Source organism: Lissotriton helveticus, chromosome 6, assembly GCF_964261635.1.
Source record: "Lissotriton helveticus chromosome 6, aLisHel1.1, whole genome shotgun sequence".
Classification (NCBI taxonomy): Eukaryota; Metazoa; Chordata; class Amphibia; order Caudata; family Salamandridae; genus Lissotriton; species Lissotriton helveticus.
Window position 1 is genome coordinate 1,086,933,351 of NC_136067.1, and position 23,961 is coordinate 1,086,957,311.

At 49.2% G+C, this 23,961-nt stretch overlaps 1 protein-coding gene across 1 annotated transcript in view; it reads right to left on the reverse strand.

The window, feature by feature from the left end:
• Positions 1-23,961, reverse strand: part of SPRTN (SprT-like N-terminal domain) — a 320,234-nt gene that overhangs the window by 10,912 nt on the left and 285,361 nt on the right. Inside the window, exon 4 of the mRNA XM_078648742.1 lies at positions 11,689-12,007. Coding sequence (XP_078504868.1) covers positions 11,689-12,007 — 319 coding nt within the window. The remainder of the gene's footprint in view (positions 1-11,688; positions 12,008-23,961) is intronic.

The window sequence follows — 23,961 nt, forward strand, 5'->3', positions numbered from 1 at the left end:
TTCTACTTGCACTACCTGACATTTTTCATCTTAGGGTAAGCAGAGTTGATATTGAGTGTTGTAGCGCGCTTAAGTGTTCTGGCTCCCCTTTTTAAAAAAAAAAAACTGTACATATGTGTTCTTCTTCTCTCTTGCAGAGTGCTTTTGGCCCTGAGGAGAATCCCTGTACGAATAAGTGGGATTCGAAACGCGTAGGCCCCTTTTTCCTCTCAGCGTCTGCTCTCTCAAATGTTGTCCCAGTGTAGATATTCCTTAAAATATTCACCATCAACTGTACAACCTGAGTCCATTAAGGCTTTACAATCGAGTAAATCTAATTGAAAACCTTATAAATACATTTGATGACTTTTGTAAAACCTAATTGAGCAACTGAGCAGACTGATTACTTAGCCTATTGGTTTATCAATTACGCAAGTTAGGCCAAGTACTGTACTATGAATGTATGAATGCGTCCGGTTTGACTGTGATATGATTGATTTATGAATGTTTTGGTTATTTTAAAGCCATATTTTTGTGTCCTAATTTTCTCTAATGTTCTTTTGTATATAAATGTTTTTGTATTGACAATAGTCATCTGAAAGATAAAACAAGTATACTTTTCAAAAAATTGTTTGGAAATTAAAAAAGCTATTGATAAGCATTTCCCAATCTTGAACAAGAGTCTTTTTTGGTTGAGAAGTATTGTCTTAAATAGATTATCAGTATTGGCATTTCTATTCTGTTGTTTGGGCAACTCTTTAGTAGCACTCACTGCAAGTGCTCAGAGGCATGCCTGCTGGTGCTGGACTCCACAGCGGCCAGGACCCCGGGGTCGGAATAAGCCAAATATGTGCGCAGATGAGGAGTCCATTCTTTCATCATTCTTGGCTGATCTTGGGGCTTTGCAGGCCCTCAGCACTGCTGGCTGCAAGGAAAACATCTTGCCAGCCCGACCCTCTCCATAATAGAGAGCACTGCAAGGGTCTGTGCAGGCCCTTGTCCTTCTTTGGAACCAGGAAGTAGTGGGAGTAACAACCATGACCTACATCAGGCATCGGAACGCGCTCTATGGCCCCCTTGGCCAAGAGGGCCGCAACTTTCAGCTGGAGAAGTGCCAAGTGATCCCTCGACATGCAGTGGTACCGAGGTGGCATGGCTGGAGGGTAGTCTCGAAGGAAAGGGAGTAGCCCCTTCGGACTATCTGTAAAACCCACCTGTCTGAAGTGATGGTGCGCCAGTGGGGGAGGTGATGGCGAATCCTGCCACCCACTGACATCTGATGGGCCTGAAACACCGGACTAGGAAGTTTTGGAGGCAGTGGTGGCAGGGGAGGTGGTGGACTGACCCGCCCACTGGCCCCGTGACCCACCTCGGTGTGTCCCACGTCCACGGCTGCACTGAGACTGTTTCTGCACTGGCCTGTGGCTCTGAAACAAACATGTTTGGGCGCACCTTCCTTGGCCACGAAAGGAGAGAAAATCAGAAGCCGAAGGAGAGCACGTGGCCGAATGGCCCAAGGACTTGGCCGAGTCCATAAAACGTTCCAGCGCACTATCTGCCTTGTTGCCAAAAAGGCGAGAGCCATAAAAAGGCATGTCCATCAGAGTGTTCTGGACATGCCCGGAAAAGCCAGTAATTCACAGCCAAGCGTGACAGCGTAGCGCCACTGTCGTGGACATTGCTCTGCCCAGCGAGTCGGCGGTGTCAAGGCCACAACGAATCATGAACTTGGCTGCAAGAAAATGGTGTTGCCCGGGGCCGGGTGATGGCGTCGGGCACGTTCCGATCCAAAGGAGCCCCTGTGTTGGGCCTGGACCTGGTGCCCAAAAGATCATCTGAAAGTGCATCATTAAAGGACAGCAGCGGCTCCGCAGAGGAAGCAGCCGGCCAAAGCACTTCTGTCAGGAGGCTAGTCCTGACGGCTACTGTAGGTAGCTCGAGGTGGAGAACCTCTGCTGCCCTACGCAACACCACTAAATAAGTATCACCCTCCTCCGTAGCCACGGTAGAAGGAGAGAATGCGCCAGGTTCAGGAGAAAAATCCAGATCACAATTGTCCTCCAAATCCTCTGCCCAGTCCGGGTCTAACTCGCATTGGACTGCAAGAGGGTCTTCAGACCCCTCCCAGTCCTCCCCGTCCTCTGTAACCTGCGGGGCAGGTGGGAAAGAAGGAGGAGGATGGAGAAAGGGATGCAAATTCCCCATCGGCCTCGATCGACACCGGTTCGGCACCGTCTCCATGTCGGAGTGGAAGCTGGGGACAACATTGGCCGGTGAGCCTGCCGACGCCGTTGATGTAAATGTCGGAGGAGGTCTTATGAGGTCAACCGACACTGGCTGGGATCTATGGGGGTCTTGCGGTGCCGAGGCCGGAGCCGTCGACGATGTCTGGGCCGGAGCCATCGACGAAAGGCGAGAATCCCCCAGTCGGACCCGCGGGGCCCGAAGGCACACTGACTGGACCCGACGGGCCATGGCTGACAGAAATTCCTGCAGCTGGGCCGGAGTCACCGATAGACCCGGGAAAGGTGGGTAGGCCGTCGGCACTGCGTAGGCTCCGCTGGAGCCGCAGGGGTTGCACCACTTGCACCCTCAGCCGTGTCGCATGACGGCGCTTTTTCAACTCCTTTTGCTTTGTCTTACCTGACCCAGAGTGTGCAGACTTCGGCGAACGATGGGGGCGACTCCGCAACTGGTCCCCTGACCTCCCACAGGACCGGAACCTTGAATGGCGCGGAGCAGACTCCCAGGCCTCAAGCAACTTTTTCCACTCCCTCAAAGTTTTCGGAGCCATGGCCCGGCAGTCGGGACACGACGTGGGCTCGTGGTCACGCCCCAAGCAGTAGAGACACTCGCAGTGCGGGTCCGTAACCGACATCATGCTGGGACAAACCTTGCAAGACTTGAAATCGGGCATCCCTACAACACCAAGAGTCAAAGACTCAAAAAAGACAGAGACAAAAGACCCAAAAAACCCAGTCAAAACTTGAGAGGGGGTACCGCTCTCTCCGAATCTGCACTTGCTAGCGGGGAAAAAAGAAAGCACTGACGTCAGCGTGCGAGGGCGCTGTCTAAGTAGCTCCTGCAACGTCATTCCGGCGATCACGATGCCTACGACAGACGTGGAGCCGCACGACGCTACCTTCTGACGCGCAGGGGTACTGCTGATGAAAACTTTCCGGTACCTGGGGGTAATTCTAAGGTAAGGAATCTATCACAAACGTGTCTTTTTCAGATTGCAGCTGTACGGCTTTCGTGAATTTCAAGAATTTACAGAAGTAGGACAAGAAATAGTACTCCTAGAAAATATTTGTCAACTGCATGTTAGCAATTTGCAAATATAGAATTGCTCATGTGAAAAATTGAGTGTTTGCAAGAAAACAAGTTACTTACCTGTAACTTTGGTTCCCCAGTATTGGTAACTTTCATAAGATTCCCACGCTTTGTATCATTTCCCGTCGTCGGAATGGGAGCCTCGGTAGTATAAAAACCATAGAAACAAAAGAGAAACCTAGGCCTAGGCCTCATCTCATTTTGTATCCTATCACCCTCTTTTTGTAAAAAGAGACCAAACTTTTGCCAGGACCAATCAGAGCAGCCTCACCCTCTAGAACCTTCCTGAGAGAGCTCAGAGCCTCAGATTTTCGTAGCCGTTGTGCAAACCGCCACTATCTCTGTAAAAAACTGAGCTTTCCCAGGGGAGGAGGGTGGGCGCATGGGAATCTATGAAAGTTACCAATACTGGGGAACCAAAGTTACAGGTAAGTAACTTGTTTTCTTGCCCCAGTATTGGAACTTTCATAGATTCCCATGCTTTGTATCAGAGTAGCTAGCAGTAAATCACAGAGACACATTTTGCAGATGCATGGCATCACATAAGCATATCAGCAATACTTACAGCATAGCAAAACACTAAACAAAATGTGCTCACCAGGATGGAGGGATCATAGGGAAAGCTCACCTCTTAATGAAAAAGAATCTGCAGAACTGCTTGACCAACATCTGCGTCGTCTCGTCCTGCAGACTCTAGGCAGTAGTGTTTCGTGAAGGTATGAGTACTGCTCCACGTTGCTGCCCTGCACATGTCCTTAATGGCGACTCCCGAGAAGAGAGCCACCGACGATGCCACCGACCTTGTGGAATGTGCACGGACTTTTCTGTCCAGTGGCTTGCCCGCCTCCTGATGGCAGAATTGAATCGCACTGGAGATCCAGCGGGAAATGCCACTCTTTGCCAAAGGAAACCCCTTCCGTGGTGCGCTGTAGGACACAAACAACTGGGATGATTTCCGAAAGGGTTGTGTCCGCTCTAAGTAGAATTTCAAGTATCTCTGAACATCCAAAGAATGTAATGTGCGTTCCGCAGGCGTAGAAGGGCGCGGAAAGAAAGACTTTAAAATCAAAGGTTCATTCAAGTGGAACTCAGACGGCACCTTAGGAATAAATTTTGGATTGGTGCGGAGAATAAGAACATCCGGTTTGAACTGAAGGAATGGATGCACTATGGAGAGGGCCTGAAGCTCACCAACTCTTCTCGCCGATGTTAGGGCTAGAAGGAGGGCAAGTTTCCAAGACAGGAATTTCAAATCCGCCTTGTGCACAGGCTCAAACTGAGCTTTCATGAGTTGAGCCAGGACAAGATTGAGCTGCCAAACTGGTGGAGGAGGCCGCACTGGAGGATACATCCGGAACAGGCCCTTTAAGAATTGTCTAACAATTCTAGAGGACCATAAGGAAGGGCCTGAAGAACTGCGCCGAAACCTTGATATGGCTGCAAGATGTACCTTCACAGACGAATGCGCCAACCCAGACTTAGCCAATGATAGTATATATGGCAACAATTGATGAGGCAGAGATTTGTAAGGATGGAGACCTTGTCTTTGACACCATAGGCAGAACCGCTTCCATTTAGCCTTGTAAGTTTTATTGGTGCTCGGTGCTCGAGCCTGTGACAAAACTTCTCTACATTCCTGAGAGAGAGTCAGATGACGGAACTCTCTGTGTTCAGGAGCCACGCTGTCAAGTGAAGTGATTTTGGATCCGGATGGTAAACTTGTCCCTGATTCCTTGACAATAGGGACGGAATTGGTCGTAAGCGAATTGGAGGAGCCTGGGAGAGCCGCAGGAGTTCCGTGTACCAGAATTGCCGGGGCCATGCTGGAGCGATGAGAATCATCCTGCATGGTTCCGCCTTCTGTTTCCTGAGAACTCGGGGAATTGGAGGAAAAGCGTAAAAGAATGCGCTGTACCAGGCCATCGAAAGGGCGTTCCCCAGGGATCCCTGATGGTGAACCTTGATTGCGTAAAACCGGCATTTGGAGTTCACCGGAGAGGCAAACAGGTCGATGGTTGGTGTCCCCCAAACCGAGAACACACTCTCCAGAATGGATTGATTCAATTCCCACTCGTGAGTCACCTCCGTCTGTCGACTCAGGGCATCCGCCTTGACATTGAGCGAGCCTGCCAGGTGTTCGGCTCTCAGAGTGATGCTGTGAAGAATCGCAAAATCCCAGATCCTCTGAGCTTCTGTGGACAGAGTTTGCGATCTCGTACCCCCTTGTTTGTTGACGTAGTGCATGGCCGTCGTGTTGTCTGTCCGGACCAGCACTGTATGGTTGCGAACTCTGGGAAGGAAAGCCTGCAAAGCCAACTGAATGGCCGTCAGTTCCAGAAAATTGATATGGCACTGGCGCTGTTCTGGACTCCAGTACCCGCTGACTTGAAGCTCTCAGAGCACTGCTCCCCAGCCTTCCAAAGAGGCATCCATGGTCATGATCAGGGGGGATGGTGAAATCCTGAACGTCAGACCTTGTGCGATATTGTCTTGTACTAGCCACCATTCGCACGCCCTTCTCATTGCTGCTGTCACCACCACCTTGTCGTCGAATGAGCCCTCTGCTTGGCGCCATTGCTTGTCTAGCTCTTCCTGCAGAGGACGCATTCGCAGCCTGCAATGCGGTATCAATGGTATGCAGGATGACATCGACCCGAGAAGGGACTTGTAGCGACGGACTGAAAGGCATTTCTTGTGGCACAGTTGGCGAGCTGACACCATCAACTTCTGTTGACGCTCTTCCGAAGGACGAGCTGTACATCGCGTGGTGTCCAAAATGGCCCCCAGGAATCTCGTGGATCTGGAGGGATGCAGAACTGATTTGTGTTTGTTTAGCTGAAGGCCCAGGTGACGGAACAACTGGATGCAAGTTGAAACGGCTTGAGAAGTTTCCTCGAAAGATGGTGCCTTGACGAGCCAGTCGTCCAAGTAAGGGAAAACTTCCAGGGATTGTTTTCGTAGAAAAGCCGCTACTGGTGCTAACACTTTGGTGAACACTCTTGGTGCAGACCGAAGGCCAAACGGAAGCACCTTGAACTGGAAGTGGCTCTTGCCCACTGTGAAGCGCAGATATTGTCTGTGAGCTGGGTGTATCGGAATATGGAAATACGCATCTTCTAAATCCAGGGACGCCAAATAGTCGCCTGGGTTCAAAAGAGGAAGAATTTCCTGGAGAGTGACCATCCTGAAAGAGAGCTTGATGAGATAGGTGTTGAGCTCTCGTAGGTCTAGGGTGGGGCGCTATGTCTCTGCCGTCTTACGCACGAGGAAGAACCAGGAATAAAAACCTCTGCCCCTCTGAGAGAGAGGTACCGGTTCTATTGCCCCCTTGAGGAACAATTGATGGGCTTCGAGATGGAGTAGTCCCAGATGTTTTGTGCGGATGGCGCCCGGAGCTCGTGTTGGAGGAAGATCTTGGAATTCCAACGTATGGCCACTCTCTACAATATTCAGGACCCACTGGTCCGATGTTATAGACTTCCAGCTGGTCAGACAAAACTATATCCTGCCCCCCACCGATGTGACTGGGAGGGAAGGAACAGTAGGTAGAGCCAGGAGGCCGCTATTGCCGCTTGGCGTTGTCACGTCCCTGACGGTTCTGACGGCCTCGCGGAGCTTGGCGAGAGTAAGACGCCGATTGTCCCTGCCGTTGATGTGAGTATTGGTTCTTGTAAGACTGCGAGGAATATCGCTGTTGGGTGTTGCCTCTATACGAAGAGAAACCTCTGCCACGAGCGCCTTTAAAGGGGACCTTACGGTAGTTGAGTGATCCCAAGGACTTCGCCGTGTCTGTATCCGTTTTTATATTTTGCAGGGCATCATCAACATGCTTACCGAAAAGCATCTCACCATCAAATGGGAGATCCAGGATCTTATTTTGGACCTCCTGACGAAACCAGGTGGCTCTCAACCAGCCCTGGCGACGTAGCACTGCTGACCCTGCTAAGGCCCGAAACGCTGTGGACGCAATATCCATAGCACAGTCGATAACTTCAGAGGAGGATTTCTCTCCCTCCATCAGCACTCGCTTCGCCTCATCCTTTGTGGGGTCAGGTAGTTGTTCCACAAACGGTTCCATGTTGCACCACATCTGGCGGTCGTATCTGCCTAGAATGGCGAGAGCATTTGCCGCCCTAACAAGCAAGCTGGCCATGGAAGAGAACCTCTTCCCCACGTTGTCCAGACGTCTACCGTCCTTGTCTGGAGGCGTAGTCAAAGGTGTTGACGGGTTCTTGGACTTGCTTTGGGCGGCCTGCGAGATCACTGAATCAGGCTTCGGCTGTCCAAGGAGACAAGCTGGACTGCCCTCTGGGGCCTTATACTTCATTTCCAGTCTTGGGAGAACTGGAATAACTGTAGCTGGATTTTGCATGATTTTCATACCTTCCTCCCACATATGTTCAATTATGGGAATGGACTTGACAGATCTTCTGTATTGTTCCTTGAAGTCATAAAGGAAACATTCAGACTCTTCCCTTGTAATCGGCAGTCCAAACCTCTTTGACGCCCTCTCCATCAGGTTATGGAACCCCCCCGATATCAACCTGAGGGGAGATAGAAGTATCACCACCAGTGGCGTCTGGATCTTGTAGCCCACTGTCACCTTGATCCAAGTCCGGGTCTTGCAATGGATTAGTCAAGGGATCCACCTGTATCGCCTCTTCGTCCGAAGAGGTATCCTGCTGGATAGCATTGGATGGTTCGGGATCCGGTGTCCGTGAACGGATCAAAGGTATCACCGGTGGAGGCGTGGACACTGGCAACGGAGGAAGACCGATAACCGGCTGTGCTTGCGACAAAACCTGGGGTGGAGGTTGCGCAGACTGCATTGAAGGTTCCGAAGGAAACCTGCTGCGATAGTCCTGCAGCATCATCTGTAGATCAGATATGAGAGAGGCGGGCATGGCCACCATGTCCTGCCCTACACCAGACAGACGTCGCTCTTCTGGAACATAGTGATGAAACTGCTGGCCACCTGAATGTTCGTAATAGTCCTCCGTGTCCGTCTCCTGTAATTTTACATTGAAGTCTGAGGGACTATAGGCAGCCCGTACTAACCACTCACATCCTCATCCTCCTCCGACTCATCATCCAAAAGCATCGTCGGTGGATGTGAAGGAACTCGTCGAGGGGACGTCATTTCCGGTGTAATTTTCATTTTTTGCGTAGGAAAATGCATTTTCTGACCGCTTCGGTCTCGTCGATGGAGCCGCCGACGGTATTGTCGATGGAATCGTCGACGGTAAAGTTGCCTTCGTCGACGTAATCTTCGTCGTCGACAGAATGATAGTCGACGGCTTCGTAGATGAACTCGTCGTCATCACCATCAGCGTCGAAGTCGTCGTCGACGTCGTTTTTGTCGTCGACGAGGCCGTTGACAGCACCTTACCGGAGCTTATCGTCGTCGACGTGGAAGATGCTATCGTCGACGAACCTGGAACCTTGAAGGACGACGAAGTCGCTGACGAGGAGATTGCTACCGCCGACGAGCCCGTCGACGGAGCCAAGGAAACAGCGGGAATTTTCACAGAGGTAACAGTCGTCGACGTACCTGGTGTTTTCGTCGTCGACGGACGCTGTTTTTTGTCCGGCCCGGTTCCTGGAGTGACAGCAGAGTATTTGTCACTGGATTTCTCCTTTTTGGACGGAGGAGAAGTGATATTAACCTCCTTTTTGTCCTTTGAGGCTGTAATGAAACCAGCAGCCTGTCCCTGCCTCTCCTTTTCACTTCCGTGAGGAGATTGAAGGGGACCAGCCCTCTCAGACCTGTCAGAAATCTTATGAGGGGCCTTAAGAGGGGGCTCAGCTGCAGAAGAACCAGGGGGAGACCCACCCCTCTTCCTGGATCTGTGAGAGGACGCAAAAGATGTGGAATCCTCTTCGTCCGATGAGAGCACCTCCTTCCGAGTCTTCATCTTTTGAAGCCAGGTCAAAAGCCGAACCTCTCTGTCACGAAGAGTCTTGGTAGAGAAGGTCCTACAAATCTTGCAGTCTGTGGCCTTGTGGTCAGGGTATAAGCAATAAATACAGTTGTCATGCTTATCTTCCACAAACAGTTGTTTTTTCCCCACAAGAGGCACAGGACCTGAATAAGGCCTTCTTCTCCTTGTCAGACAGGTCTTGAATAGCAGTTGAAAACTTGAAGAAATAACCAGAAAGGTTGAGAAAACTGAGCAGAGCTCAGTGGAGACTCCCTAGCACAGCGTGCAGTAGAAAAATCTGAGGCTCTGAGCTCTCTCAGGAAGGTTCTAGAGGATGAGGCTGCTCTGATTGGTCCTGGCAAAAGTTTGGTCTCTTTTTACAAAAAGAGGGTGATAGGATACAAAATGAGATGAGGCCTAGGTTTCTCTTTTGTTTCTATGGTTTTTATACTACCGAGGCTCCCATTCCGACGACGGGGAATGATACAAAGCATGGGAATCTATGAAAGTTCCAATACTGGGGCAAGTTAACTTTCCCTTCAACCACTTTTTTCCCCTTCAACTCTGGAAGAAGGTTTATATCTGCCATTGTCAGGAGTAAATTTCCAACATTTCTCAACATGGGAAAAGATTAGAGAAGAGTTGTTAAAACACGCAAGTTAATAGATTTGCACAAACTCAAAAAGGCATTTTAACCCTGGAACTATTACTTACCACTACATTCAGCCCCATTATGTAGATCTGCGTAAATGTGGCAACATAAAGGGATTGCAAGTATTCAAACACTACTATGGTATGAGCCCTGGCATAATCAGAGAGGCTATATCAGAGCTCTTATATAACGAGATTGCTGCCATAATTTGTCGCGGTACTACATGGCACCAAAGGGACAAGTTGATTTTATTACAGGACAAGTAGATTTATGAAGCAACCTCGCCGGACAAGTAGATATTTCATTAAATTCCAAACCCCTGGTATAAAAGTGAGTGCATGAGTCTCTGTATGGATATGCGAGTTGGTGCATGAGCCTCCGACAGAGTATGTGAGTGGGCGCATGAGTCTCTGAGTGAGTCTCTCACTGGGTCTTTGAGTGGGTATATGAGTAGCATATGAGTCTCATACTAAGTTTATGAGTGAGTGCAACAGTGTTTGAGTGGGTGTATAAGTGTCTGGGTTGGTATGTGAGTGAATGTAGAAGTCTTTAAGTGGTATGTGGGTGGGCACATGAGTTTTTGAGTAGGTCTGTGAGTGGGTGTATCAATCTTTCAGTGCATGTGTGAGTGGAAACATTAGACTCAGTGGGTCTGTGAGTGTGTGTGTTAGTGGGTCTTTGAGTAGGTATATGAGTCTCTGAGTGGGTCTGTGACTTGGTATACAAGTCTGTGACCATGTATGCAAGTGGGCGCATGAGTCTCTTACTACATCTGTGAGTGGATGCATGAGCCTCTGAATGCTTATGCGAGTACACACATGGGTCTCTGAGTGAGTCTGAGTAGGTGCATTAGTGTCTGAGTGGGTGTATGACTGAGTGTATATGTGAGTAGGTACATGTGACTGTGACCAGCAAGGGTGCCTCTTATAGATACTTTTTGTTTTACATCTCCACCAATGTTCGCAAGGCTGTCCTGATACATCGCAATATTTGTGACGTCCATGTGACAGTACATGGGGGCCGTGCTGGCGGTTGCATCGTCATCACGCATATCACGCATGAATTTAAGAAACTATTTTTAACACATAACTCGTCTCACTAACACCTCCATTTCTCAAATATGGGGTCAGGGTACCACCACCCTGATCCCTTATGTTAACTTTCACAGGAATCTTCAGCTCTGGGAACCTTTCCAGATCGATACAATGGCTGGTGCAACTTTCTGTTCATGTTACGCCCCACCAATCACAGCATCCCTGTTGGCGCATGCATTCACAATTAATAGCGGAATCGCCATGAAATATCATCAGGCAGAGATATCACTATAATTTTCAACTTAAATTTCTCAAAAACTACTCAACATATTTGCACCAAATAACAAAAAGAACAATCTGCGTAACACCACCTACCTTTCTGCCAAATTTGGTGTGATTCCGTTCAGTGGTACAGCCTGTAGTAGTGTTGACCGGTTCCTATGGATATTAACATTTCAAAAGCACCCTTTTTCAACCCCATTTTTCTCAGCCCCTGCTTTACGAATTCCCCCGAAACTTTCCATGTGCAAGAAGAATCACCAGAGCACTTTTTGGGAAAATTTCTTGAAGCTTTGTCAAACGGAACCAAAGTTACAGGCAAGTCAAAAAACGGTTTTCGTATGGAAACATGGTCCTAACTAGAACTACTTACTGGCAACTGCCAGTAGGTAATATAAACATATGAAAAAGTAATAATTTCTTCAATCTTTTGTCACATAATCAAGTCATATCAGGCTTTGCACAACATTGTTTCACACTCTGTTCATACCTTTGTCATCGGACAGCTTCGTTTTTTGAGATGTAGGTACCACTGGGCTATGAGTTGCGGGTAGCTTAACATTCTTAGATGATGATAGGCTTCTTTTTCCATTTCCTTTTTTAGAATAGTTTTCTGGCTCCTTGATTTTGGTAAATGTGCCTCCACAGGTCTGCTTGTGCTCTGCCCACCAAGGATCATTGGCAGATGGTGGCCTGTTCATGGCTCGTTTGACATATCCAAAAAAAGGTCGTTTTTTCTGGCAAGGTCCATTGCATAACCACCAGTGCTTGCGATACTCATCTACTTCGTCATGGAAATTGTGGTAGACCTGTGAAAATAACAAAAGTAAGCATAATTGTATTCATTTCTAGACTCCAATGTCACCTACAAATGGTGTTAATCTGATGTGAAAAGAACAAAAAACTGAGCAAAGTAAGAAAACATTACCTCAAGAATAATTTAACCATGTGACTGCTAAGGGTTTTCCCCACTGTGCAGTTTTTTCTTTGTTTTTAATACTCGAGTAGGTTGAGCTTAAGCCTTCAGAACCTCTCTTCTACAACATATTCAGGCCAAACGTGTATCGTTCTTTTAACCATTTTATTCTCACGAGACATGCGAGACTGCAGGATCATAAGAGTTTTGCCACTGGCTGGAATCTCCCGAGATTTCAGTCACACTGATGTGGCCAACATTGCATTTTTAAGAACCATACTTTGACATTTGTGGAACATTCGGAGTTAGAAAACATGCTGGGGCCCACACAAACCATATCACTCTTGATTATTGTTGGTGTTTAGTTTTCTAAAATGCCTCACATTGGTAGGGTTTCTGTGGAGACCACAGAGACTGGCACAGGGAAGAGAACACAGCCACTTCACCCAAGGGAGACTGCAACTGCCGCTGTTCTGTGAGCACTCATTTTCAGTTAATAAACACAATGTGCTATATTTGAACTACTAGTTATACTGAACTGTGTTTACATCATCTTCCACCTTGCTTAACTGTCATAATCCGTCATGTGATATTATTGTCGTTTCCGATTCTAAAATAAACTTCAATCGTTTCACAGGTCAGAAGAAAAGCTCCATCAGAAAAGGTTTCCTGGATGTACTAAGCCAAGGACACATCTTGCTCATCCTAGTTCTGTTAAGATTGCATCAGTTAAACTGCATAGTCAAAACTAGGAGAATGATTGAACCATCATGGATTGGTTGTGGGAAAATCACAATGTATTTCTTGTAGAAATGTTTCTTTTAGACTATTTCCTATTTGTTTGAACTTAATGAATCACGTGTTCCCAACATATGTATTAACGCTATTGTCCAAAGCCCAATATAGGAGTGTGCATTTCTCTCACAACAGAGACCCCTACTCCCTCCCATTCTTAGAAGGCAAATATATATGCCGGATTTCATACTGAACTGTAATTAGTTATTTTACTTACGATTTATATGCTTTGCTGAAATTAACTAATGGCATATTTTGTATTTTGACTTCAATACTTGCATGAAGCATTTAAAAAAGATCTATTGTCTATCATTCTTATGAGAATGTTTCAGAAGTCACCTATTGGCCCGTTTTGACTAAAGTGACAGTTCCAATCGGGGCGCAGCAAAGTACGAGCATCAGGGACTAACTACACCACTCCGAAGATTAAAACTCCTGTACTAAACTGTATGGCTTTAGTTAGAAAACTTGTAAGGTTCTAATGGGCTGACAGTTCTTTCTTTCAATCTACAAAGGTACACAGCTCTAGACAAACTGAGACAAAGAGAGAAGAGAATAGAGACAGGAAAACTCAAATAGAAATAATCAAACTAAAAGGAACAACATACTGACTCCAAACAGACGAAATTGAGCCACAGCATAACAACTGCTAAAAATGCTCTAAACGCTCTAAATTCTATGTACATAGATTTAAGTAGTAACATGAAAGCGAATGCTTTAACCAATAGCTGCTCTATAACCCGAAAGCGGTACAAAAGAGGGTGGTGATGGAAGGAGCATCAGAACCAATCAAACACTCACACCCAGTCAAAAGATCTGGGTTTGATCCATCACCGTTCTTTAGCCCACTCTGCCACCCCAGTTCAGACATGGCCATATGCAAATCAGTCTGACCCTGACCCTCATGGGAACAGTCCAGCCCGAACTGCCAAGCCATGCCTTCCCTGGACCGGAAACAAGCTTCCAAGGACCGGTTTCTGGCATTCCAGCCGTCTTCAGCCCAGCTTGCTTGAATCCAGTGGCAAAGTGAGCAAACGACTCACGTCTGAGCATACCCTGCCACACTTATGGCGGCCAAAACGGTACAAAAGGGGGTGGTGATGGACGGAGCATCAGAACCAATTTAACACTCACACCCAGTCGAAAGATCTGGGTTTGATCCATCACCGTTCTTTAGCCCACTCTGCCACCCCAGTTCAGACATGGCTATATGCAAATCAGTCTGACCCTGTGCCTCATGGGAACAGTCCAGCCCGAACTGCCAAGCCATGCCTTCCCTGGACCGGAAACAAGCTTCCGAGGACCGGTTTCTGGCATTCCAGCAGTCTTCAGCCCAGCTTGCTTGAATCCAGTGGCAAGGGACTCACGTCTGAGCATACCGAATAGTTTCTTACCTCTCGGTGTAGTTGTGCAGCTTGAAGATCTTTCTGGATTCACTATGCTGTGCATATTCCACAATCTGGTGGTTGGGTCTGGAATCGTAGTCTTTTTTCTCTTTTTATTTTTTTTATTTTGTCGTAGCCCAGGTGGGCATCGCGTCCCACCATTTGGTGTACCTTCGGTGACGTCGGCGTGCTTCCGGCGGAAGCTCCCACCCTCGGGCGCCATCTTCAGATTCTTTTTTCTGTCTCTTTTCTTTTCTGTGTTTGTAGTGAATCCATGGCTATGTTTGTTAATCGTTTTTTCAACGTAATTCTTTTAACGTATCTTGTAAGCTTCAACTTGCTTTCTTTTCTATGTGTTTCCACCTTCTTCTCCAGCCTCATCTTTCTGGCGGAGGCGGGTGGGTTCGCTAGTGAATCCAGAAAGATCTTCAAGCTGCAAAACTACACCGACAGGTAAGAAACTATTCGTTTGGCAGCGTGAATCTTTCTGGATTCACTATGCTTTGCATAGATTTTGTAGCGGTTTTCGTTACTTTTGTGGCGGTTGGGTGGAAGATGAGCGTTGGTTGTTGGATATATGTTGAAGCACCTTTTGTCCTACTTGTGCTTCTTTTTTCATTGGTACATCCACGCAATAGTGCTTCGTGAACGTGTGCACTGAAGCCCATGTTGCCGCCAGGCATATGTCCTGAATTGGTGTGTTGGCCAGAAAGGCAATTGTTGCTCCTTTCTTCCTGGTGGAGTGGGCCTGTGCCCCTCCTGTTAGCTCCTGGCCCGCTTGTTTGTGGCAGAATTGTATTGTCTGTGCGATCCATCGAGCTATGGTGTTTTTAGTCACTGGTTTGCCCATGTAACTGTTTGCGAAGGATACAAAGAACTGTTTTGTTTTCCTGTGTCCCTTCGTCCTTTCAATGTAGTGCATCACAGCCCTGCTTGCGTCTAGAGTGTGGAGCGACCTCTCAGCGCTTGTAGTGGGGTTTTGGAAGTAGCTAGGGATCTGAATACTCTGATTCATGTGGAACCTTGACACCACCTTTGGCATGAAGTGTGGGTCTGTTCTCATCACAACCCTGTCACTGTGTATCTGGATGTAGGGTTCCTGCAGAGTGAGTGCCTGCAGTTCGCTCACCCTTCGTAGCGAGGTGATTGCTACCAGAAAGGCCGTTTTCATTGTTAGCGTTTGCAGTGATGCTTTGTGGATGGGTTCGAAAGGTGCTTTCATGAGCTCCGTCAGTACCACATTTAGGTTCCAGGCCGGTGGCGGCATTCTCTTTGGTGGTGCTATTCTTTTAGCCCCTTCCAGGAATCTTTTTACGACTTGGGATGTAAAGAAGCTTCTCCCTGTTTCTCCTCTTGTGTATGCCACAACCGCTGCCAGGTGCACCCTCAGCGAGGATGAGCTTAGCTTTAATTAGGTGCGTGAGGTACCATAGCACCGTAGATTCCCTGGTCAGTTTTCTATGGAGTTTTTTCTTGCAACACCATTGAGTGAATCTTTTCCATTTTCCCCATAGCACTTGCGTGTGCTGGGCCTTCTTGCTTCTCGCAGCACCCGCAGGGTGCTCTCTGGTAGTTTTAGATGTGCGAACTCTAAGTCCTCAGGAGCCAGGCTGAGAGGTTGAGGCTCTCCGGCTCTGGGTGTAGAACATCTCCGTTTTCCATGGAGAGTAGGTCTCTTCTTTTTGAGAACTTGTGGGGGGGGGGGGGGGGGGGGGGCCTGCGCCATCTCCATTATCTGAGAGTACCAGGTCTGTCTGGCCCATTGTGGTACCACCAGGATGAGCGTCATGCTGCTCGTCATGCATTTGTTGAGAACCCTGGGGATCAGTGGTATCGGGGGAAAAGCGTAGGCAAATGTTTTTGACCAACTTATCCATAGGGCATTCCCCTGTGATAGTGCCTCTGGTTGCCTGGATGCAAAGTATTGGCATTTTGCATTCCGGCGTGTTGCAAACAGGTCTATTGTTGGTGTGCCCCATCTCCTGAATAGTCTCTTTGTTTCCTGAATATTGAGTTCCCACTCGTGGGACGCTGAAGTCTGCCTGCTGAGCCAATCCGCTTCCACATTGTCCTTCCCTGGCAGGTGTATGGCTAGCAGGTCTATTTTTAGTGGTATAGCCCATCTCCAGATTTCCTGTGCCAAGCTTGACAGAGGGAAAGATTGAGTTCCCCCCTGTTTGTTTATGTAAAACATTGTTGTGGTGTTGTCTGTTTGTATTAGCACCTTCTGGTTGTATAGGTGTTTCTGAAAGGCCTTGAGGGCTAGCAACACTGTTTTCAATTCCAGGTAATTGATGTGTCTGACTGCATCTGTAGGGCTCCACAGACTCCTCACTTTGAGCCTGTTCATGTGTGCGCCCCATCCCTTCTGGGATGCGTCTGTGGTGATGGTCACTGTTGGGTCCGGTGGTGTTAGAGGTTTCCCTACTGTTATTCTTTCCTTGGTCCACCACCTTATTTCTTTCTGCACCCTGTGCGTTACAACCACTAGATCCTCCCAACTTCCTTTAGCTTGTGACCATTGCTGTTGCAGCCACTCTTGGAGTGGTCTCATTTGTAGGCGTACATTGGGGACCAGGTGTATGCATGACGCCACCATCCCCAATATCTTGCTCACAGTCCTCACTGTCAGAGCTCGCCCCTTCTGGTAGTGACGTTTCTCCCTCAATAGGCTGAGTGTTCTCTTTTCGCTGGGTAACACCCTGCATTGGACGGTGTCGATTTGAGCTCCCAGGAAGATTTTCACTTGCTCTGGTTCCATCGAGCATTTTTCCCAGTGTATGGAGAATCCCAGGCTTGCTAGCGTTCTTGTGACCTGTTCTGCATGATCTTTGCATGTCCTGTAAGAGCTTGCCTTTACGAGCCAGTCGTCGAAGTAGGGGTACACGTGTATCCCCTTTCTTCTTAGATGTGCGGCCACTGCCGCGAGGCATTTGGTGAACACCCTTGGTGCGGACTTTAGGCCGAATGCCAGGGTCGTGAATTGGTAGTGATCCTTGTTCACTGTGAATCTTAGCTTGTGCTGCCTGTTCATGGGGATGTGCAGGTACGCATCTTTGAGGTCTATGGTGGACAAGAAGTCCCCGGCCTTTATCTGCGGGATGACCTCTTGTAGGGACGTCATCTTGAATTTTTGAGTCTTTACGTATTTGTTTAGGAACCGTAGGTCCAGGATGGGTCTTAGACTTTTGTCCACTTTTGGCACCAGGAAGTAGTTTGAGTACACTCCCTTGTTCCGTTCTTTGAATGGGACCCGTTCGATGGCCGCTTTGAGGAGGAGTTCTTGAGCTTCCTCTTGGAGTAAATCGCAGCTCTCTTCCAGAGTGCTCTCTTTTCTTTGGCTTTCTGTTTGGTGGTCTCTTTTCCAACTCTATGCAGTATCCGAACTGCATAATGTTGAGTATCCACTTGTCTGTTATTTTTCTCCACTCCTGGAGAAAAAATCTCAATCTTCCTCCTACTGGCGTCACAAGTTCCTTTGTGTCTTGTCCGTGTAGCCCTCTCCTCTTTGTTTTCCCGTGCTCCTCCCCCGGAGGGTTCGAGTGGGAGAGCACCTTTTTCCGTGTGACGTCACTTAGAGGGGGGTTGTTCACCGCCTCTCCTTCTCTGGCCCGTCCATTTCCTCTTGATCGAAAGGACTGGCCCCTGCTCTGGTAGTTCCAGTTTTGCCTCTGCTGGCCCTGGTGACTTTGGTTGTCACTCTGTTGTCCCTGGTGGAATGCCTGGTGTGATTGCCCTTGCTGGTTTCCACCCCTGCCGTTCGGCCTCCGTGTAGGAGTGCCCCTTCTCATCCCCCTGAATTGCAGGGCCCCCATGGACCTTGCTGTCTCGTTGTCCTTCTTCAGTTGGGAGAGCTTCTCATCAACTGGAGCTCCGAACAGTGTTTCACCGTTGAAGGGTGTGTTCAAGATGTTGTTCTGAACCTCAGCCTTGAAGCCTGAGATCCTGAGCCAGGCTTGCCTCCTCTCTGTGATGCCTATAGCCATCAGTCTGCTGGATGTTTCTGCCCCATCCAAGGCTGTCTTCAGGCACGAGTTAGCAATGCTTTTCCCCTCTTCCACAAGGTGTGATGCCCTCTCACGGTATTGTTCCGGAAGGTGCTTGAGCAATTGGCCCATCTCATCCCAATGCTTGTATTGATGTCTATTCAGGAGGGCGTTGGAGTTCACCATCCGCCAGTGCGTTGCGGCGTTCCTCTCTATTTTCCTGCCAGTTAGATCCATCCTCCTGCTTTCCTTGTCAGGTGGAGGTCCATATGTTGTTGGGACGTTTGCCCTTTTTCTGGCCGTTGCAGCGATTATTGAGTCTGCTGTGACGGATCGCTTGATGTAAGCTGGGTCCTGGGAGGAGAATTTGTATTTCTTCTCAGTCCTCGGCGTTACTGATCTGCATGTAGCCGGGTCCTTGAAGGCTTCCTTCCCCTGGTCTGTGATACTCTTTAGCATGGGCAAGAATTGGCTTCTTGTCTGCGTGGGGAGCAATGTCTCCAGCAGGAAATCTGCTTTTGGCTTCTCCTCTTCCAGCTTAACTCCATAGGCTGCTGCCGCCTTCCTGACCACCTCATTGTATGCCCCAATGTCATCCGGTTGCGAAGGCCTCGAGGGGTATGTCTCCACAGCCTCCTCCGGGTTTTCGGCCTCGATGTCCTGCCATTCCAGGTCTTGGGCCGTCGAGAAACCTGAGCCGTAGCTTGACTGCTGCTCCCCGTAATCCCCTTCTGTGTAGTAGAGGTCTTCTTCCTCTTCGTGCTCCGAGGGGTCTGGAGTTTTCGGCGTCTCATCGACGTCGAACTCCTCGTGCTCCTGTACCTCAGCGACGGCCGGTGCCGGCTTCGAGGGGATCCTGTAACTTCTCATCTTTTCATCGAAGTCCTTCTTTCTCTGAAGGATGTTCTCCATTTCGGCCTCGAGCCTTCTTTTCTTTCTCTGCATCTCTGCGGAATGCTCGTAGTCGAGCGTTTCGGCTGCTCTTTTCGGCGGCGGCGAAACTTTCTTCGGCTCCTTTTCCTTCGAAGTCGAAGTCCCTTTTTCGGGGGCTTGCTTCGATGACCTTTGCTTTTCGCTGGTCTTCGGCCTACGGGAGTCCTTCTCGAAGGATCCGCTGGGTTCTTTTTCGGAGGATGCAGCTTCGGACGTCGAAGTTTTCGGCGCCGGTGCTCCTTTCGAGGCTCTGGGCTCTGACTTTCGAGAGTCTGCCTCTGGCTTTCGAGACCCTGTGGGTGTTTTCGGGGTCGTAGACTCTCCTACCTTGTCAGGCGTTTTCTTATCGGTCTCTGCAACCGTGAAGTCATCTGGACCTTCGGCGATGTTGTCCTCGTCGTCGGTGGAGAGGCCCAGTTCGTAAGGCATCGGGGCCTGGCCCTTGCCCTGCATCGTGTGGTGAGCTGTCCTTTGTCTCTCTCGAACTCGGAGTGTCTTCGGCTTGAAGACGGAGCAGGCGTTGCAGTCTCTGCTCTCGTGGTCGATTGGCAGGCAGAGGTTGCAGACCGGGTGCTGGTCCTTCTGCGCGAACTTGTGGTGGCAGTTTTTGCAGAATTTAAAGGGTGTCTTGTACATCCCTGAGCTCAGGGGGCCCCCTGTGTGCGCATTCCTCCAAGGACGAAGATCTCGAAGTCCTTTCCTTTCTTCGTCGTCTCTTCTCTGATGGTCCTCTTCTCCTGATCTTCTCAGGTCTTTACCGTCGAAGAGTTGCTGTATTTCCTCCTTTTCTCCTCCAAAACTTCTGGAGCTTCACGCGACGATCCAGACCCAACGGCGGAAAAAAAGAATCTGAAGATGGCGCCCGAGGGTGGGAGCTTCCGCCGGAAGCACGCCGACGTCACCGAAGGTACACCAAATGGTGGGACGTCGACGCCCACCTGGGCTACAAAAAAAAAAAAAAAAAAGAGAGAAAAAAAGACTACGATTCCGGACCCAACCACCAGATTGCGGAATATGCACAGCATAGCGAATCCAGAAAGATTCACGCTGCAAAACCTGCCACACTTATGGCGGCCAAAGCGGTACAAAAGGGGGTTGTGATGGACGGAGCATCAGAACCAATCAAACACTCACACCCAGTCAAAAGATCTGGGTTTGCTCCATCACCGTTCTTTAGCCCACTCTGCCACCCCAGTTCAGACATGGCTATATGCAAATCAGTCTGACCCTGTGCCTCATGGGAACAGTCCAGCCCGAACTGCCAAGCCATGCCTTCCCTGGGCCGGAAACAAGCTTCCGAGGACCGGTTTCTGGCATTCCAGCCGTCTTCAGCCCAGCTTGCTTGAATCCAGTGGCAAAGTGAGCAAGGGACTCACGTCTGAGCATACCCGGCCACACTTATGGCGGCCAAAGCGGTACAAAAGGGGGTGGTGAGGGACGGAGCATCAGAACCAATCATACACTCACACCCAGTCAAAAGATCTGGGTTTGATCCATCACCGTTCTTTAGCCCACTCTGCCACCCCAGTTCAGACATGGCTATATGTAAATCAGTCTGACCCTGTGCCTCATGGGAACAGTCCAGCCCGAACTGCCAAGCCATGCCTTCCCTGGTCCGGAAACAAAATTCCGAGGACCGGTTTCTGGCATTCCAGCCGTCTTCAGCCCAGCTTGCTTGAATCCAGTGGCAAAGTGAGCAAGGGACTCACATCTGAGCATACCCTGCCACACTTATGGCGGCCAAAGCGGTACAAAAGGGGGTGGTGATGGACGGAGCATCAGAACCAATCAAACACTCACACCCAGTCAAAATATCTGTGTATGATCCATCACCGTTCTTTAGCCCACTCTGCCACCCCATTTCAGACATGGCTATATGCAAATCAGTCTGACCCTGTGCCTCATGGGAACAGTCCAGCCCAAACTGCCAAGCCATGCCTTCCCTGGACCGGAAACAAGCTTCCGAGGACTGGTTTCTGGCATTCCAGCCGTCTTCAGCCCAGCTTGCTTGAATCCAGTGGCAAAGTGAGCAAGGGACTCACGTCTGAGCATACCCAGCCACACTTACCATCACCACCCCCTTTTGTACTGCTATAAAACCCGAAAGGTCGCGCGAACTAAACAGTGTTCAAGCAAATTGCTGTAACAGCACAGATTGCTGCTTTATGATCGCATGAACACTCGCACTCATGACGAACACAACTGTCAGAAAATATTTGGAACTCCGTACATTACCATTCTCAATTTCTTCTCCCAAATAACCTTTGGGTCCAATCCAGGCTATACCATACCAGTCAACCTGAACAAAAATCTGACTGGGTGAGAAGGGGTCAAGACCTTGAATTGGGCAGGACCTCGTGACGAGAAATACGTTAGAGGAATTCTTTAGGCACAAACTTCAAGTCACCCTTATTAACATCACGCATAAACTGAACATTGTTCCCTGTCTCAAATTTCTCCTTTTGACACAATACAAGAAGCCAAGCCACAGGTTCATGTGTGATTGCCTATTTCCCACTCCAGCATCAACAGTCAGACCTTTACAAACAAAACTTCCACAACTCTTAGAACAATGATTGAGCCCCTGAGGTCACATCATGGTTGTAGCCTTGTGTCCTTTCAGTATTTCTAAAGTGTGATACCTGTGGTAGTCAGCACTGGAATGACAAGATCACAACGTTTCTTGCACCACTTCACCAACTGATGATCTTTCAGCTACAGCTAACCTGACACATCCACCGACTATTCTGTTTGCTACTTTAACTAAACAGTTAGCTTGAGACTATTATAAGATAGCTTTATAATACTCAACTCCGGTCTCTTTCAAACTCTGCTTTATCTCATGGTATGAAAATTGCACAGGGGAGACCTTCATGCACAAAGAAGTTCCTGAAAATTCCAGTTACTATGACTATTTTAGCATCTGGTTGTCTAACAAATGTAACTGATTAATTTGGGCCTTTAGCCTATCAGAACAAAGGCACACCTGACTGCAACCCGTGGGATGACCCAAAGGAATCTATTCTAATCTCGTTTTGGTACCTTCACTGTAACCATAGGTGGTGTCTTTGTGCCAAGATTCTTGTCAGCAATTTTACAGGTAGAACATCCTCAAACTTTCTGCATTAACATCTCGGTCAATTTTCTGCCACTAATAAGAAAACTCGTACCTTGAAGGTGGTCAGCGAGATTTTAATGGTGGGTGGAGTGTAAAATTCTGATTATCTTGATTCTGTGTTATCAGTTTCTCCAATGCAAATTGTGGCCATTGAGGAGGTGGCATATGAAATGGACCTACATTAGAATTTGTCACTGGCTAAAAATGTTGCAAATGTTTTCTAGAAAGGTAATGGAGTTATCTACCTCAGAACAGTAACATTCTTGAACACATCACAAAGGTCAGTACCTCAGGAAGCAGATTGGTTCTTCTAAAATGTACATAGCATGGAAAAACCCAAACAATTGTATCATTTCTATGATAAGAGGGAGCTGAAATGGAACCAAGCAGCACAGGAAACCAAAACACTAGTGAGATAATGGTCTTACAATACCCTCCCACTAGAAGAAACATCTTACAAGATCACCAGAATCCAAGACCCAGAGATAGGAAAATAAACTGTGCCCAGAATGGCGCCCATAAAGGGGCACATTGAAGGAGGAGAGTGTGAATTGATCATGTTGATAGTGAACCCCAAAGATGACAAGAGGTTTTTCATAGCTTGGAAGTGGTTTGGGGAGCCCGCCTTCAACAGCCAGTCATCGAAGTAGGGGAGACTGGCACTGCCGGCCTCCAAAGGTGCAATGCCACCACCGCAATCACATTTGTCAACGCCCAAAGGGTGCTGGTGAGACCAAAGAGGAACACAACAAACTGGGAATATTCGATGAGGGGCGTGGCCAGCAGCCGATGATGGCGGCAGCCTAGAAGGAGAGCTCCGCGGCTGAAGCGGCCTCCTATACTATCCGTACATTGATCCGACCCGTCTATGACCCAGGCGGGCAGGTACTGATGCCCAGGACCGGGCGGCGCAGGTTCGGACAAGCGGGGTGAAAAGCCGACGTCGGGGAGTCAAGTTGTGGCGGACTCCGAGAGGGCCCCTGCGGAGAAGTTGAGCCAGGGAACGGCTTGGACGGGCAGGCTGGCAGGAAGTGAGCCATCCCGGGCGAAGTGCAGCCGGAAGCGCCCGCCCGCAGCGACCACGGAGAGAGTGACCCCCCCCCCGCCTCCCGCGACTACCGTTGGACCCGGTGAGCCCTGCACAGACCCCGGGGACCTTATCGCTGACGGGAGGGGTCTGGCCCGGACATCCTGAGGGGCTGAGTGGCGGCGCTTGGCGCTGCCGAATCCGGAGAGGAGCCGCCATCTTGGGGGCCCGGGAGAAGTCCTGTGCAAACAGAGGCGGGTCGGACAAACCGACGGGACTGCGGTGCTGTCCTCCGGCGGTCAATTACCGCCGGCCGCTCCCCCCCCCCCACTGTGAATAAAGAAGGCGCGAGTGTGCGCAAGGGCCTCTTGTGCGCCACGGACCCTCATTGGCGGTTGTATCCTCCGGGCCGACGTGCCAGGTAACATCATTGCCCTGCAACAGACGCAGGGGGGAGGGGTGGAAGACACCGGCAAATCGGCACAGACCGGCCCGAACAACGCGGGTGGGGCGCAACCAGCCCGTCCCCAGCGCCAGAGACTCGTCGATACCCAGTGGCTGGGGCTAGCCGTCCGTGAAAGCAATCACACCCACGCGTGGCTG